The sequence below is a fragment of the Molothrus aeneus genome, chromosome Z (assembly GCF_037042795.1).
Source record: "Molothrus aeneus isolate 106 chromosome Z, BPBGC_Maene_1.0, whole genome shotgun sequence".
Taxonomy (NCBI): Eukaryota; Metazoa; Chordata; class Aves; order Passeriformes; family Icteridae; genus Molothrus; species Molothrus aeneus.
The window spans coordinates 27,209,400-27,227,902 of record NC_089680.1 but is presented as its reverse complement, the minus strand read 5'-3'; the positions used below and the strand labels follow the sequence as shown (position 1 = coordinate 27,227,902).

The window sequence follows — 18,503 nt, the reverse complement described above, 5'->3', positions numbered from 1 at the left end:
ATCTGCATACACCTGACTTTGGAAGAATGGAACTCAAATTGTTTCACATTCTGTTTCTGGTCACTGACGTGAGAATGATTGATTGGGTGGATAGAAAAGGCTGCTTGTCTGATAATCATCTTGGTTGGCTAAGCAGTTTTTGCACAGTAAAGCAACAATTTGTTGGTTTTGATGCGACTGAGAAGAAGCATTAATCTTGAAAACATATATATAAAATTATTTACAAGTTAATGACATAAATTTAATATTTATTACTTATTTGTAGTTAATCTTGTTGCTAGTACTCTTGATCTGCTGAACTAAGACATATTTCAGAAGATGTTTATAAACAATACTTGGTAAATATGTACTATATTTTTTCTGTCCTTGTAGTATGAGTATCAATGAATGGTGACTCTTTATGCTTTACTAGGTATGCCTTTGTGAACTAATAAAATGAAAATCTACTTAGCTGTCGGCAATAGAAAGAGACAGGGAGGCTGACTTGGTGATCAGAATCTGATTTTATTGTGGGATACAAATGCTTATATACTATTTCAGGGAGACTAGTAATGTGTACTACAATGGTTAGGTTGAAATCATACACAAAATTATGCATTTAACAACATCTCTTGCTTGCAGAGTTTAATGGGATTTTCTTTTTCCGGTAAACCCGTTTGATTTAATCTTCTTGCAATCCAGGTCTAATTTTCGAAGTTCCAGTTTTCTTTTGCCAAGGCATCTTGTTATCAAACCTCTTATGTTAACCAGGTCCAAAGTTCATAATCTATCTTGTATCCCCTAACATTCCAATGCTCAGCATCATCATTTCCCCTTTTGTCTTTTCTTAACTTTTTGTCTGTTTATTTGCTTGTTATCCAAGAAACACTCTTTTTGCCTCTTAGTGATTTACCATTGCATTTGCTTTGGAGGTCGCTGGACTTAACCTTATTATATGAGAAGTCGAGCAAATGTTAATGGCTGTTTAGTAATGTGGCTAAAAGAAAGATGATTAAGATACTTTTCTATGAGCTTTTAACTGTTCAAGTTCTCATATAAGCTAGCTGTTGAGATTAAGGATGAATAATTTTTATTTCTCTGACTAGGTCATTTGGATTTAGGAGCTTTTTGTTTAATGCAGAGTAGACCAAGAATCCAGCAAGATTCATGTCTTTCATCATGAAAGGCAGGTGCACATGTGCTAAGCTCAGTTTTCTAATAAATGGTGTTAGAAATCAAGCCTGAACGGTTCTCGAGAGTGACTTTGGGACTCCTAATGTGTCATAGTACCAGGAGTTGTCTGTCTCCATTCCTTTGTCCGTGTCTTAGCTGTGAGGAACAAGCAATTTCTGCAGAAAGTAAAGAAGTAAAGGATTGAGTAGCAGATGTTACCGTACAACTCAAGTGAAGACTATGATGAAAATACATTTTCATCATACAGTTGCATTTAATGTATTGTATTTCTTTGTAATTTTGGATTAGCTAAATAAATAGCTGTAGGTCCAGTTAAGCACTGTCTTTCCAGAAGACTTACGGAGAGCTTAATTGACTTCTGTATTTTTGTAATATTTACATGTTTATATGTACAAATGGAAGCATGTGGATCCATATTATTATTGAATTGTATAATGTGTTCTTTTGAAGGAGCAACATTTTAGGAGGAACATCAGTTCAAGTAGAGTCAAAGCAAAGTACAGTATCTAGTTTTGAGGTTTTTTGTTAGACTTAAACACTATCTGTTCATGTTTTGCTTTCTGGAGTTGTGTATTTAAAGACATACAGTACAGTATATTATGTGAATACACAGGATTTTTCTCTGATGGAGTGTGAAGGATGGCAAACATATAGTTTAGATTGGTATGGATACACTGGGCCGTGTGTAATATGGAGTGAAAAACAGTCACAAACACTTTGGAAGTAAAAAGGAGAGAAACAAAGTGCATTTTTGTGAGACAGCAAAATTCTGATTAAAACTGCAAACATTGAGCATAGTAAACTGAAAGTCTGTTTGCTGAATACCATTTGGAATGGGTTGTCAGTGGGCATGTGTTTATCTTACAGAGCACTGACTTATGTACTGGTCTTCCTTCTATGCAGGTATTTCAGTTGTAATAGAGCAAAACTGTAGAATTTTAGTGTGTATGCAAATAACAACTTGAGGTAGTTGGATGTTTAATGCTTGTTTTTCTGAGTGATTTTTCAAAGCTGATGAATGAAATGTGTTCACAGTGTAGTAAAAGGCTACATTTTTACTTAGTTTAATAATGTACAGCTGAATATACATTTCCTTCTTTTCTGAATCATATTTTTTTAATAGAGAAGACTCAATCCAGTGTTATTGCAACATATAACTGAAACAAAATCCTATTATATCACAAATTAAAGCAGGTAAAGTCAATAATAAATCCTAATTAAAATATTCAGTAAGTCCATGAAGTGCAGTAAATATGTTAATAACAAAGAGAAGCAGAAATAAAACAACTTTTCAGTAGTTTTCTATTTTTTGGCTGCAGTAAACATTAAAAATAATATGTTCCTTGGTATTTTTTGCTGAATTGTTGCAGACACATGTGGAGTTTAAAAAAAAAAATTAGATTATTGTAAGAACAGTGGGTTTCTAAGATATGTACAATTCCGTAAATTGAAGAAAGTCTATTTCTATAATGTTTTAAAACTCTAATTGTAATGATTCTACACGGGCAAGTTTTATTCCACAGCTTTTGCTGTAGGAATATGAGATTTTTAATGCTCATATTTTTCTGTTGAACCCTTGTTTCTTGTGAAGTATGCTGAGATTCAGAGAAATTAAACTTGGAGAAATTGTATTGATGACATGGATGAGGGTTTAGAGTCTTTCATTAGCAAATTTGCAGATGACACTAAGCTGGGAGCGTGTGTCGATCTGTCAGAGGGATGGAGGGCTTTGCGGAGGGACTTGGAACGGTTGGATGGATGGGCAGAATCTAATGGGATGAAGTTCAATAAGTCCAAGTGCCGAGTCCTGCACTTTGGCCACAATAACCCCTGCAGCATTATAGGCTGGGGACGGTGTGGCTGGACAGTGCCCAGGCAGAAAGGGACCTGGGCGTGCTGGTTGACAGCCGGCTGAACATGAGCCAGCAGTGTGCCCAGGTGGCCAAGAAGGCCAAAGGCATCCTGGCCTGTGTCAGGAACAGTGTGGCCAGCAGGAGCAGGGAGGTCATTCTCCCCTGTACTCGGCACTGGTGAGGCCACACCTCGAGTGCTGTGTCCAGTTCTGGGCCCCTCAGTTTAGGAGGGACGTTGAGATGCTTGAGTGTGTCCAGAGGAGGCAACGAGGCTGGTGAGGGGCTGGGAACACAAACCCTGTGAGGAACAACTGAGGGAGCTGGGGTTGTTCAGCCTGGAGAAAAGGAGACTCAGGGGTGACCTTATCACTCTCTTCAGCTTCCTGAAGGGTGACTGTGGTGAGCTGGGGGTTGGTCTCTTTCTCAGGGCAACAACAGACAGAACAAGAGGACACAGTCTCAAGCTGCGCCAAGGGAGATACAGGCTAGAATTAAGGAGGAAGTTTTTCACAGAAAGAGTGGTCAAATACTGGAATCATCTACCCAGGGAGGTGGTGGAGTCACCATCCCTCGATGTGTTTAAAAAAAGACTGGATGAGGCACTTGGTGCCATGATCTAGTTGAGGTGTTAGAACATGGGTTGGACTCTATGATCTTAAAGGTCTCTTCCAATCTAGAAATTCTGTGATTCTGTGAAATTAGACTTATTTTACATTTTTTCATCTTATTAAGAAAAATAAAAGTGTGTGTTTCTTTTAAAATTGTGGTGATGTAATAATATTTAAATATTGTCAATGTATGTGACTTTAAATAGTGAATGTAACATTTTGGAACTACATAATACAATATTTAAACTAGAACTAAGCTAAGTTTTCCTCAAACCTCTGTACCCCCAAAACTCAATGTCTGTATTTTTTCCTTAGATGTTAGTATATTTTTTTCTGTACAATTTTTCAGCCTTCAATCTTTTTGACTCCTGTATACTTAGATATTTATCGTACATGAATGATAACTTTTAGTCATTATGTAGTAATTATGTCTTTAAGCATTTCATCCTTTTCTTTATGTCAATTTTAGGTATGCTATTCCTCCAGAGCATGGGAAACGGCTTGAAAGACTAGCTCAAGGTAGGATTTCCAATATTTTCATATGTATGGTGTTTGAAGGACAACCCTTGAGGGTTGAGGAAAGTGAGAAAAATTGTTCTTGACTCACCTAGTGTTTTATTACTTAATACTGTAGACACATAAAAGTCACACAAGATTATTGCCCTGAGGAATTCTTAAGAATTGAAGTGATTCTTTGGTGTGGTTTTTTTTTTTTCTGCCACTTATAGCTTGGTGAAACTTATGAAAATGAGGCTTAATATTTTTTTATTCGTTAGCTTTTCATTGCTAATATTTTTGTCTCCTCTGTGCCCTTGCTCTTTCTTGTTCTAGCTTCTTTTCATCAGCAACTTTTTGAATCTTTTTACCCAAATTTGATACAGAGAAAGAAATATTGAAGACAGATGAGTCTCCAAAAGTTTCATCAAAGTTGATGGTTGGGTAGAGGGATAGAGTCCTGGTTATTGCCTCTGTGAAGGGGTAAGCAGACAAAGTGTAGAAACACTAAGTCTTATTTGTTTACAGCTTGCTGACTATTGAGCAGGCATATAGATCCACTTTAGCTGAAGCATTTTGGCTTTTGCCATTTAGAGGTGTGTCATGGTTTGACACTGACACAATGCCAGTGCCCCCATGAGGGTACCTTCTCCCTGGTTTCTGCTGTGAGATGTGACCAGGAATAAGCAAAGCAGGCTCTCTCTTAGGAAGAAAAGAAAACAAAACTTTATTAACTACACTACAACTATAGATAAAAGGAACACACAGGGAAAATGAAAACCTTACAAATACATTTCCTCCTCCCCCCACCAAATTTCCAATACAATACATCTATTCCCCAAATCACCAACTCTTGTTCCAAAACCACCCTTCAGACAATCAATCCTCAGTTCATCAAGAGGAGAGGAGTCCTTCTTGTACCATGGGCTTCCCCTGGAAACACAGTCGAAGCCTCGTGTGTTTCTGTGTCACTCGTGGCACCGCCCGGAGTACATCTGCCATCGTGACCTCTTCCTTTTCATGTCCAGTGCTCTCACCACTGAACACGGACCAGAGCTGCTTCTAGGGTTGTCTTTTTTAAGGATGCTCTGTCCCGATCCAAAAAAGGCACAGTCTCTCCTTTGGGACACCTGTCCCCACAATCTCTCCTTTGGGACACCTGTCCCCCCCATATTTTTTCACCCCCTGGGGCCGAGGGGCATCAACACTGAACCCTCTTGGTTCTGTGGCCATTGCCTCCCCCTAGATGCAGTCTCTGTATCACAAGGAACATGGTTCTGTCCATGGCTATACAAAAAGAGTCCAGCAAAAGCCACTCCATCATCTCTTCCCACTAGGATTCTTCTCTATTCTTCCACTATCTCTCGCTTGCCCAGACCTCTCTCACACTTGCACATTTCCTTCCTCATCTTCCACTCTATCTCTCTTCTAGGAAAGGTCAATGATCTGTAAAGTTCTCATTCTCCAAAAAGGGGTTAAAAGCTCCTACAAGCGGCCGGCTGCACCCCCCCCCCTTCTTCTCCGTCCCAGCCGTGCTGCCGGCACAGGCCCATGTTTATCAAGCTTCAAGGTTACAGTCTCAGGCAGCGGCTCTGTCTCTCTCTGTGTCTCTCTCTGTGTCTCTCTCTGTGTCTCTCTCTGTGTCTCTCTCTGTGTCTCTCTCTGTGTCTCTCTCTGTGTCTCTCTCTGTGTCTCTCTCTGTGTCTCTCTCTGTGTCGCTCTCTGTGTCGCTCTCTGTGTCGCTCTCTGTGTCGCTCTCTGTGTCTCTCTCTGTGTCTCTCTCTGTGTCTCTCTCTGTGTCTCTCTCTCTGTCTCTCTCTCTGTCTCTCTCTCTGTCTCTCTCTCTGTCTCTCTCTCTGTCTCTCTCTCTGTCTCTCTCTCTCTCTCTCTCTCTCTCTCTGTGTCTCTCAGGGGGGGCTGCCCGATGGCTCCCGGTGTCTCTCTCTCTCTCTCTCTCTCTCTCTTCCACCCTTCCACCCCCGGGCTCAGGCCTACCTCTCCCGGCCACATGGCTTTTCCTCTCCCCCTGCCCAGCCAGCAGCTGGGCCGGGGGAGAGACCCGAACTCTTTCCCACCAGAAACCCAAGAGGAGGCTCCCAGGGGAGAGCTCTGCTTTTAACCCCGTGTTCTCAGAGGCGTGTCCATGTCCTAATGGCCAGGTTAAATGCCAGTATTAAAGTCTGAATATCCATTGGCCAAAAACACAGCATCCCAAAAAACACATTTCCTGTCAAACCACCACAAGGTGGCAGAAATGTTTGGGAGAAGGAGCAGAGATATGGTTGTAAGGTTGAGGACTAAGGGATAAAAACCACTAGTCTGTAGAACGATTCTCACTCAGTAATTTGTTTTCTCTTCAGTAATACTACACCTTTATTTTTGTTTCTGAATTAAGAGTGCAAATTATAAACAAGGGAATAACTAGGTATGTTTCTTGGCCTGGCTGCCCATGTTTTATAGCTTGTTAAGAACTATTAAAGGAATTATGGAATGGAGTGCTTAATGAAATGGAATGACAGGAAAGGAATGCTATTGAAAGTTCATAATTAGATGTTGTGTATCAGGACAAAATTCTGAAAGTTTGTGTACATTTTGTTTTCATACTAATTTTTTTCCTCAGTATATGGGTATATGATTCTTTTTCTGAGCTATTATAGAACTATTACAGTTAAAGATATGAAAGTAAAGACCTGTGAACTTCCAGTCTTAAAAGTATGTCTCAGGAAAACATTTCAACCTGAATAATTACATTTCCTATTCCTAAATTTTGTCATAGCTTCATTTGAAAAAGTTATTAGCTGTTTTCTTTGCTTTCCAGTTTCTTTTCCCAATGCAAAGTATAGAACTCTAAACACTGTTTGTTTTTCACTGGTAAACTAATTGGAACTTGTAGGCTGGGCAATAGATGCTGACTTAAGATGATTCAATAATTTAATTTTACAAGAAATGATAAAGCAGTAAAAGAAGTAGAGAATTGGAAAATTTCCAGAGAGAGACACTAAGACTGTTGAAAAAATTGCCTTTTTCTTTTCATACTTGATAGTAAACTCTTAACTTTTCAATTAGTAGAAGTGTAAATAAAGGGAAGGGAATATGGTAAAGACTTGTGATGACTGACATGGGCAACATGAAAAGTTGTTCATTGAGTCTTCCGGTGTATGTAGAGACTCCAAATGAAGTATCTTGTCAGGTTCAAAGTTTGCCTAAAGTTTATTTCACAGCATGCATTCCTTACTCTCCCTGGTTGATTCTAAAATTTTCATGGAATCCTGAGCAAGATTGGAGCACAGTGGCACAGAAATATGTTAGAGGAGCATAGGAACTGCCTCTGGCCTTCGGAATCTTGGAGCAGCAACTATTTGCTACTAAATCAGTCAGAGGAAGCCGACTTTTCATGCTGTATGTAAACACTTCTCTATACACAGTTCTACATTTGATGGGAGTAAGATCTTTGGGTCGATGGACTTTGCATGTTATATTTTTTGGCTGCTTTGTCATTTACAGTAAATTTCATTTACAGTAAATGTCATTTACAGTAAATTTACAGTAAATTTCATATTGCTTGTGCAGTGTTCTAAAACCATTCAAGTTTCGATGTACTGTAATGAGTGCATTGAATGCATCGAATTTTTCTTTATTTTCAGAGTGAGGGAAAAGGATGGGCAGTTAAAGCAACACTTGTTCACTCATTTCTAAAAATGAAGTGGTACTGAGGCACGGTATTATCTGTTTTAGACAAAAAAAAGCTTCTTCTTTCCTTGAAATACCTTGATTTCTGTAGATATTGGAGTAACCTATACAAATTCAGGAAGTAGGTAACTTTTGGAGATATATGAAAAAAGAAACTGGCCTGAAGGTGCAGACAGCTCTCTTACTGCTGATGGTGACCTAATACTGTTATAGAAATGAAACATTAAGTGTCAGAGAAATGGAAATCTCCAAGACCACTCTTTCCAGAAAGAGAGAGGTTTTACTGGGGGAAGAGTGTCTTGATGTCCGGGTGCTAGTAAGCATAGGATGCATCTCCACAGAAGTAAGAATTAACCTGCTCTTAATTTTATTTTAGTATAAGTTGCAAAGAACTGTGGGGTGAGTGGAAAACTTCCTTAATGAGTCATGCTTATGATCATAACTTAATTCTTTTTATTTCAGTGTTTTGAATAGCAAATAACAAATCATAGAATCAGATACTGAACAGAGATGATAAAATTTCAAATAGTGTCTATTCTATTACATTTACTGAATGAAACTAGATATCTGTAGGAAAACTATGTACTCATCGGGAGATTATTATTGTAGCAGCAATGTAAGATAGGTGAGTTAGGTAATGTTGAAGAACGTATTCTGTGAAACTAAGTTTTCAGTATTTAATTTTTATGTAGTCTGGGATATTTTTCTGTGAGTAGATTGTTTCCATATTTTTGGTCCAGCTAATAGCTGAGAATGGAATGTAGAAGATACTACAATGATGAACAATAAAAACAATGGATTTTTTTTTAACTGAAAATTACCATTTCTTATTGTTTCCATGCTGTGATCTTCTACTTTGCAGCTGGTGCCTTCTAAAATACAGTTTCATATAAGGTATCTTACAAAGATGAAAGTATAAAGTAAGCTGCATGGCTGCAAGTCACTTAAAAGAAAACATTAATAAAACATAGTGTAATTGAGACCTTTGTACTTAATACCACGTGAAGGGAAAATATTTTTGCATGAGTGTAACATTTGGAGGAAAAGGAAAGTAGTTTCTTCAGAAAGTTTAGCTCTGATGACCAGATGCCTACTGAATTAATTGAAAGCTCCTAAATAATTAAAATAATAAAATAATACATTAAAAGTGACAGATTGTGTAAGTCAAGGCAGGAGTTGATACATAAAATTAAAGGAAGGTTAGAATATTTTCCATTATCTTGTCTGCATATCACAATTACAACACATGCCTTTTGTGCATGAATGCTTTCATTTTTGCTTTCCATTGAAATCTTGATTGACTGTGGCGGCTACAAATGCTTTGTCTGAAAGACATTAGACTTGCATCTAATAAAGACAACAGTTTGATTTTGCCCTTCAGCTGCTTTCTCATTTATGTAGATTTTTTTTTCAATTTTATGTAGACATAAATGTAATAAAAATCTCAAGTGAGCTGTTAACTGCAATTTTTATACGTGTTATGTTAATCTGCAATACCATGGTATTCTTAAATGATTTTTTGTTTCACAAAAGGGGTTAGAAAATAAAGAGAATAGAGGCAGAGTGGCAAATGAGAAATGCTGTATTGAAAGATTTTGGAGATCTTTTAATAGACTGTTTGAGTGCGGAAACTGTTTTAGAAAGGAGATGACATCAATCTGTGATGTTCAATTATGTTAAAGAAGAAACTAAAGTAAAGTTTAATATATTGTAAGTATGTATGGTTGTTGTACAAAGCTTTTTATGGTGTATTAATTACTTTTTTTTAATGCAGGTCACTACCTTTTATATATGAAAGCAAATTAAAATAATTGTTGAAATGAGACTTGAAGTAGAACTTGCATAACTTCTAAGGATCTTGAATGTGAGAACTTTAGGAGTTGAAGAATTGAACTTTTCCTCAGAAAAATAATTAGTCAAGTTAGAAAAGTCTTATTTAAGAGGTAATAAAGGTTTGAACATGTTAATCTCGGCATACCTACAGTTGTGTTTCATACCACTTGAAAGCCTCTTTGTGGCTTTTGTATTCGGCTTTGTATAGAATACAAATTGCTGTTGTTCCTTTGTGATTGTTGTTATTATGCAGACTTACCCTCCTAATTTCTTTCATGTTCACACAGAAAGTTAAATCAAATTAGTTCAGATCATGGCAAAATAATTTAAATAAATTATATAAAGTTTATACCTATCAAAGTAAAATCTAAAAAGAGAATTACTAGGAAACTTAGTATTTCTGTAATCTCTGCCATTGTTTTGATAGTACTGATCTGCAAATTACTAATATTTTGTATAAGTCCTTTAAATGTAGACCTGCATAAATAATAAATAATCATAACTTGAGATTATTTATGTTAATTTGATTTGTATTTACTTTCATTAACGTTAAACAACATTAAATAAATTTGCAATTTAGGGTTTTTTTCCTTATATTGTGAGTTTTATGATTATACATTATTTTGAATAATATTAAAGAGAAATACAGCACCTTTAAATTTCAGGTGAAGTCTTGAGTAAGGAAGTGTTGAAAATTATAGGGTGTGTAGCTTCATTCATTGCATTGGTCAGGATTTGATTTGAAAGTTCCCTAAGAATATGATTTTATGTGGATGTCATTAAATAATGACTATTAGTGACCAAGTTATGATTTCCTTGATCATTCAAGGTAAAATACAGCAAACCAATCTGCTTAGTCCAATGGAGTTTAGAATTACACTTCTGAGAATGGTATTGTAATTTGTGCATATGTGATTTTAGCTGGACAATGTAATTGAAAACATTATGGGCATATTCTTAGAAGCAGAGAGGAGCATTCCAAATATCTTGAAAATGTTAATCAACCAGGAAGTGGAGCGCAATCCACTTCAGTTTGCCTGAGTGATAGGTATGATATTGATGTGGTCATCTGATACGAGCTGTGTGTGATATGTTGGAAAGACACTCTCACGGTAGAAAGGAAAAATGAGACTGCCAGGTAGCAACGCTCACTGTTCCTCAATAATTTAAAGATTTGAACTTATTTTTAAAACTATGTTCTATATCCTTCCATGGCTAAGAAGGTGAGTACTCACTGCTTCTACCTTTGCCCAAAGATGAGAAGGCCTTGACTTCTCTCTAGAATGTATTTGGATTATAAATTCTGTGGAAGGATCATGCTGAGGTGGAATAGCATTGACAAAGGATGTGTCTTCTCTAGTCCAGTGATGTTGCTGAAGTAGTTTAATTTTGTTTGCACAAATAACATTGGTAAGATTTTAGGCTATGTTATCTGTTAGAGTATGTATATAGAGTCTTGCAAGGGCATGTTTTTGTTTGTTGACACAGTCTGAAGCCTATGCTTTCACATACTCTTTGCTGTTGCTGCTTGGGCTAACTAAATAAGGGTTTTAAAAAGCTGAGAGGAACCTTGAGTTTGGATAAAGCTTCTCTCCTTGTAGTTGTTTATACCCAAACATTTGGCCAGCAGGTATTGAATCACATATTTACCATGTAGACTTCCAATTCTGCTCTAGCTGTTAAGGATGTCAATGTTTCTGTAAATCGTGCATTGGAGAATTTTCAATTTGATGGTCTTTTTCTTATAGACATAAATCAATGAGCAACCTTATTCAGTTTTACCCTGCACTCTGATTATTTCTCATTGGCTTCTATGAAGTAATTGTTTTGAATTCTTATTTTGTTTCTTTGTAGTAGTTTCCAAGGAATGAATAGGTTATAGGTTTGCCATGTCTCAAGAGACCATCCAAGAAACTGGGGTTGCATGTGAATTCCTACAAAATACCTGCTCTTGCAGAACTGATTTAGAGTTAATGGATTAGTGTTAGTGGTTAAATTAAAATTTCATGTGTCCCTTAAAAGCTGAATGTGCTACAGAAGTTGAAAAGTATTTACAGTCTAGATAGGTTTCAGAATTTTTTCTTTTGAAAGTGGGATTTCACTAAACATACAGGATTGCATGGTAATTCTTTTAATTTGCAATTTTAATATCAGCTTGGTATTTCAGAATGATTCTTAATGTTGTGGACATATCTTGAATTGGCCTGCATTTAATGTTTTTGTAAGAGTCTTATAATATTTCTAATGCAAAGTCCTTTATTCAGCATTTTTTACATCCATTAGCCAGTTCTCCCACAGAGATTTTATTTTCTGGAAGAAAAGCTTGCGTGACTTACATTTAGCCTGGCAGATAAAAGATCTTCTGATAAAGAAAGTCTTGTAATGAGGAAATATAATACTTAATACTAAAATACTACCTTCCTTTCTTACCTTGTTTATTGAAGGGGAGTTCCTTTGAGAAAATGAGATGAATGAGGCTGAAAATTTTGTGTGCAGAAGTGTAGACTTTGACAAGTGAAAAGATATTTTATAACAGTACAGAATGTGTAGGCTGCACTTCGATTTCACTGTGAGGGCTCTGTAACCACAGCAAATGTTCTCTTGTAAATTTCTAGTAGTGGATTTTGAGCAGGTTGTGTTCTGATGCTCTGTGTTATCTGCGACTTTCTTGGAATTCAGCAACAAGCCTGCCTTCTGGTTGGACTTGTCACAGCTATGTCTGGTCTCTTGGAGCTGGAATGGTACAACTTAACTTTTGGATGTCTGCCCATCGTTTGCTTTGTATCATCTTGTGTTGAACTAATTAAGCATATTGCAGTAACATAATTTGATACAAAATTTGTTTTCTCAAGGAAAATTCAGTTAAACTCTCTGCTTTTAGCAATTAAGCTTTTAGCTACTTTTCATACCAGCTCTTCCTGCAAGTCTCAAGTATCATTTACAATCATGTTTTTCACAGTAAGTTCCCGTGTATTTCTGTTATTATACTGCTCAGGACTCAGGTTTCTTGATGCTCAGAAACTGTTGATTCTAAGTTTTGACTGCTATCATTTATGTTATAGGCATTAATTGTGAAAAAATTAGTTGAATTTTTTTTTGCTGTAGTCCTCTAATTGTGGGCTAGTTTCTTTTTAACTGTCTTTTGGTCAGTGAAGCCACATATATATAACTGTACCTATCAAATAGTACTTTTTGAAACTTAAAACATTATTTGCAATTCAAAGAAAGAGTAAAGAATTCCATGCTTCTTGTTGGTGAGAAAAGAAAATATAAGAATGATGAATTTTAGTAAAATTTGATCTCAGGGCTGCTTAACAGGCTTCTTAGTACATTGACCAGCACAAGTCTACATTATACTTTTGCTCTTTAAGTGCTGCTTAACCTAATTTCTGAGAAATCAGAAAAATGTTGTTCTTCCAGTGCTGGTGAGTGTGCTAGATTGAATGTACATAGAATGTAATAACTATAATAGGATAACTTTTAGATTGTTCTGAAGTTTTAGGGTGATTAGTGGACATAATATATAACTCACCAGAGTGAAGAAATTAAATCTAATATTAGAGAGAAAGCTACATATTATTATTATTAAATGTAATTAAATGAAAATTATTATTAATTTCTTTTTCTCAAGGCATTAAGAAAATTCAGATGGTTGTTTGAAAATTATTTTTTTTTTTAGTAAATGAGTAAATGAGCATGTTTTTCTAAGAATTAAAGTGCTTCTGTGAATGATGAACTACCATTTATGTGAGAGGAATACAACAGATTGTACAAAGTTAGGAAGTTGTATTTCTTTACTGTAGGGATAGTTTGTAAGTGCAAGGTAAACCTAGTCTTTATGGAATCCTTCTAAAGTTATTTACTGCAATTGATTTTCATGTGTGCAGAATGAGCATTAACATAAAAAAAAGCTTCCGGAAACAATGTATTTCTCTAAAGGGTAAGAAAGTATGCCTACATGTACAGGTCTGCATTTATTCTATTACTTCACGTCTTAACAAACAAGGAAGACCCTGTAGCCCCTCCCCTTGGAAAGCAGTTGAAAAACTTAGGTGGTGCATTTGATTTTTGTGAAATCTCTCAGAACCTAAGAATGACATGGTAAAAAATTCTAAAGCAAGTTTAAACAATATTAAATATTGAAAAATATTACAAAGATTTCCTATTTGATTTAATGAAAAGATGTACAGCTTTGCTTTTCTTGCCTTATTAGGGTTCTTTCCGAGCAGCTCTCAAGGATGTGATGCTTTTCTGCGCCACAAGATGACTCTGATTTCTCCCTCAATATTGAAAAAGTATGGAATTCCTTTTGACAAGGTATATTAATGTTTCTTTCTAAACTCTACTTTTATGAATTGAGTTACATTGTGTTTAGTATAAACATTGTTATAGTAAAGGTGAGAAAATTTTAATTTTAATTTAGATAGTGGCTGCATGAAAATGTGTTAAAACTTCTAATAGTTTTAGTTTTAGCATTAAACACTTGTAGCCATGACAGCATTTCTGTGATTTTTTTTTTCTAAGACATTGCCAAAATATCTTATTTTTAATTTATTTCCATGGTAACTTGGATGTGATTTTCTGTTGACTGAAACACTTCTTAACTCACTTTGTTAAGTTGTATACGTAATATTTTAACACGAGTATTTAATTTCTTTGTATGTTGCTTTTCTGAGGCAGTTAAATGTAACTTTATCATTATAAGGGTCTGAAAGATTTAAGGTGGAATATAGCCAAAAGGACTGTTACTTAATTTAAAATATATTTTAATTGGCAGAATAAATGTTTGATAAGCACATTATACAAACAGAAACTGAGAAGAATACTTGTCTTTCTTCTTTGTGGATGAATTTAAGACATAGCTGCTTTTAAAAACATCTGAAATATTCAGTTTCTTTTGCTTTCTCCAAGATTTTCTGTATTAATTGTTTTTCACTTTGAACTTCATGTAGGTGCCAGCTAATAAAATATTTTCAATGCATTGCTTTTATTTTTAAGTGCACTTATTGCACATTTTGTAAATTTAAGTGCACATTTTGTAAATTTAAGTGCACATTTTGTAAATTCTAAAGTTTTAAATTCTGGAGTTCTGTAAACCTACTAAGAAGACTAGAACTTGATTCGGAAGGTCCCCTGCCAGAATATCTCTTTATTTTAATACTGAGTTTTCAAAAGGCTTTTGATCATTAAAGCGCTATGATTCCTGGTTTCCCATTGTTCAGATTGTTTTAACTTATTCAGAAAAACCAGGCAATATACATTTATTCTCAGTTTATTCCCACTGCAATGTGGTCGTGTAAACTATCCTTGCCACACACCTTGCTTATTATTGTGTTTTCTGTTTTTGTATATGTGCTATTTATTTATTGATATGATGTGGGTGTGTGTGTACAAACTTTGCTTAACTTGTTCCCTGGCCAAAAATACAGGAGAATACAGTGCTTTCTGTCTGGTTTAGTTGATATTTTTCCAATAGTATTAAAAAAAGGAAATAAAAAAAGAAAATACTATTTTATGTCCATTTTTGCCCATCTGGAAGCTAGACGCCTGACAGGTGCTTACTCACTCCTGCTTGGTGGCATGGGGTGAGAACTGGAAGGATAAAAGGTAGAAAACTTGTATTTTGAGACTGAGACAGAGACAGTTTAATAGGGAAAGGGAAAGCTGTTCACAGAAGCCAAGCGAAACGAGGAGTTAATTCAGTGCTTCCCATGGGCAGGCAGGTGTTCAGCCATTCCCAGGAAAGCAGAGCCCTGTCACGCATAACAGTGACTTGGCAGGACAAATGTCACCACTCCAAACCATTGCCCTGCCTTCTTTTTCTCCCAGCTTCATGTACTGAGCAGGATACCATGGTCTCAGCTGTCCTGGCTGTGTCCCTTCCCAACTTCTTGTGCACCCCCATTCTCCTCACCGGTGGAATGATGAGGGGAGCAGAGAAGGCTGTGTAAGACATGCCCAGCAAGAACTGGGACATCTCTGTTATCAATCCTATTGGCAACATAGATGGGATAAAGACGCAGATGTGTTTATGCCTTTTTGGAACATCACTTCACTTTTCATGCTTAAGTCAACCTATGTGTAAAATTGAAGAAATGGAGGCATTTAGAATGATATTGCCTGCCTCGGAAAGCAAGCTTTTTTGAATAAATTACTGATAAAAGAAGTAGTTTGTTTTATAAGTGATTTATTATCATATGGAAATGTAGCTGCAATCAGTTTTTGTAATATATAGGTAAATATACTGATTCCCTTCATAGCCTTATGCTTTATCATGAATTGTCAGGTGAAACTTTCCAAGCTGGATGGTTTTATAACCATATTTATAGTTTTGGATTTACAGAACATTACTCTGAACAGTATAATTTTCAGTGGTTGGTGTTTAAAGTAGCATATTGCAGATTGTCAGCATACTTTTTTTCAGTATGACACATTTGAGGTGGGGTAAGGCAGTTGATCTTTGTATTTTGGTGTCTTGATTATTACTGTATTTCAATGTAGATGATAATAATCCTCTAAAAGGTAGGAGGGGGAAAGAAAAAAAAAGTGCTACAAACAGTTAAATATTTAAGTTTGGTTCTATCACCTAGTCTTTGGAGGAAGCAGAATGTACCCAAATGTAATTGTAATTAATGGGATTCGGTGAGAAAGTGAATATAGAGAACCAGGCTGTGATCTCTCATGGCTCAAAGTGATAGGAGTGGAAATGTGCTGAATGCTGATAAGTCAGCCTACGCCTACCAGGTGGCAGCTGAACTGCTGCTTGTTGTAATAGAACACCTGCTAAACTGTCAGCAGTGGGAGGGTATATTGAGATAAATTTTGGAATCGTTAGCGTTGAGAATAATCTTTCTTAAACATTCCCACAGTGATTGTTAAAGTGCTACAGTAACAGTTACAATATATGCAACTATATGTGCATTTGCATGTATATACTAAATATGGATCCACAAAAAATTTAACCATGCAAAATGTTTGATCCAGTTTTTTCCTCTAGCCTTGATGGCTATTTTTCTTGTTTTCCTGTCTTTCCTTCATCCCTTAATACAATCAGAAATAGGCCTCTTTGAAGTGCTTACCCTGTGTGTTCTTGCACTGGGCAAAAAAGCACAAAAAGAATTTATAAAATTATAAAATAACAATTTTGAAGAAGATTGTAAAATCAGAAATTGAATGTAAGATGCCTATACCAGTAGAAAGCTGAGGTTTACGACATGACATGAAAAAGAAAAATGTTTGAAGTTGTACATTTTAATTTTGGTGACTGTTTAAAATTTAACCCTTCCTTTTTGTGATTTTAAGTCATAAGTATATGCCCCTAAAAAGAGTCATTTTTGTCCTTCCAGTTTTTCTCACTGTGTTGCTTATGCAAAGCATTGCCACACACTCAACACAATCTATTTAGACTCTGAGAAGTCTCCTTATTTTCCTGTAATAAACAAGTGCATATGTTGAATAGTCATCAGTCACTGCTCAGATTATTTGCTTCATTTAAATAGATCTGTTTGCTTTTCATTGGCTCTGTTGTCTGATGTGTTTTTCACATAAAATGTGTATCAAACAGAGCATGGAGAATCTCTTTTAACTATTTACTTCTGTATAATCTACTTTATTCATTAACTCTTATCAGATAATTTGGAAGACAGTGTGCTGTTTCAAGTCTTTGACTGGCCTGTCCTTGATAAAGTCTCTGGTGGTCTCACTTAAAAGATTAAAGCTGTCACTGTGTGGAGAGAATACTAGTGACTGACAAGAAGTGCTGTCTCCTCTTTTCTCCATATAGGAGAGCAGCAGTCCATCCTAGTGTAGGAAGATGAGATTTCTCTCTTGAAAGAGAGTAACCTGACTAGTGATTTATTTATGTTAACATGCATTTTTTTTTGTAGTTTACTCTAAAAGCTTTTCAAGTCTTGTAACACTAGTTGGGATTTTGGTTATTTTTGTATATACAAAATATAATTACTGTGCAGTGAGTTTTAGGGTGGCTTTTTCTTTTCATTTTTTGTTTTCTGCTTTCTATAATATCTTGTTGATCCAGTGGTCTTTACATGTTTTCTTTTGGTTGTAGTCCTTTGAAGTTATCCTTGCTCAATCTTTAAAACAATGTCAGAATTCAACTGTAGTTCAGCTTTTCGTCTTTTAGAACCGCCTTCTATCCCCCTTGTCCTTTAGCTATTTGGAATTCCTACCAATAGTGCCAGAGTGCTCCTGCTCTCTAAAATTTTGCCTAAAGAGAAAAAGGGGAAGGACAGTGGCAGCTTAAAATTTGTGTTTTAATAGCTTTATCTTGGGACATTCTGCACAACATTTAGTCATGGCACTTGTGGCTATTTTGATCCAGCCTGTCTTTGCTTCCTCTCAGCCAATGAGAATGATATCTTCTTCATACTGGGTTTCCTAGTTATTTCCAAGTTTTATTACCAGTCAGTCTCCATTCCAAGATAACCTTGAGTTCTTTCTGAATTTGTTAAGTATTGCACCTAGCTATGTATTTTAGAATAAAGAACATTGTCTCAAATATACTGTTTCTGTTTAAATTAAATGCCATCTCTCTGCAAGGTAAAAGAAAAAATCTATTTGTTTTAGTTAGTTATAAAGGAGTATATAGTTTTCATTGCTATAGGTCTAGAAATGCTTTGTAATGTGGTTCACGTTGAGGTTTATTTTGAAGTTTATTTATTCTGGCCTTTAAAAATTTTTTTTTTTGCTACAGGTTACCCAAGAGGCAGGAGAATTTATGATCACTTTCCCATATGGATACCATGCAGGGTTTAACCATGGATTTAATTGTGCAGAGTCAACAAACTTTGCCACTGTTCGATGGATTGATTATGGAAAAGCAGCAAAACTG

General features: G+C 35.9%; 1 protein-coding gene across 1 annotated transcript in view; it reads left to right on the top strand.

The window, feature by feature from the left end:
* The window catches only part of KDM4C (lysine demethylase 4C), a 250,929-nt gene that overhangs the window by 35,745 nt on the left and 196,681 nt on the right, over positions 1-18,503 (top strand). Inside the window, exons 6-8 of the mRNA XM_066568823.1 lie at positions 4,104-4,153; positions 13,866-13,969; positions 18,366-18,503. Of these exons, the coding sequence (XP_066424920.1) occupies positions 4,104-4,153; positions 13,866-13,969; positions 18,366-18,503 (292 nt within the window). The remainder of the gene's footprint in view (positions 1-4,103; positions 4,154-13,865; positions 13,970-18,365) is intronic.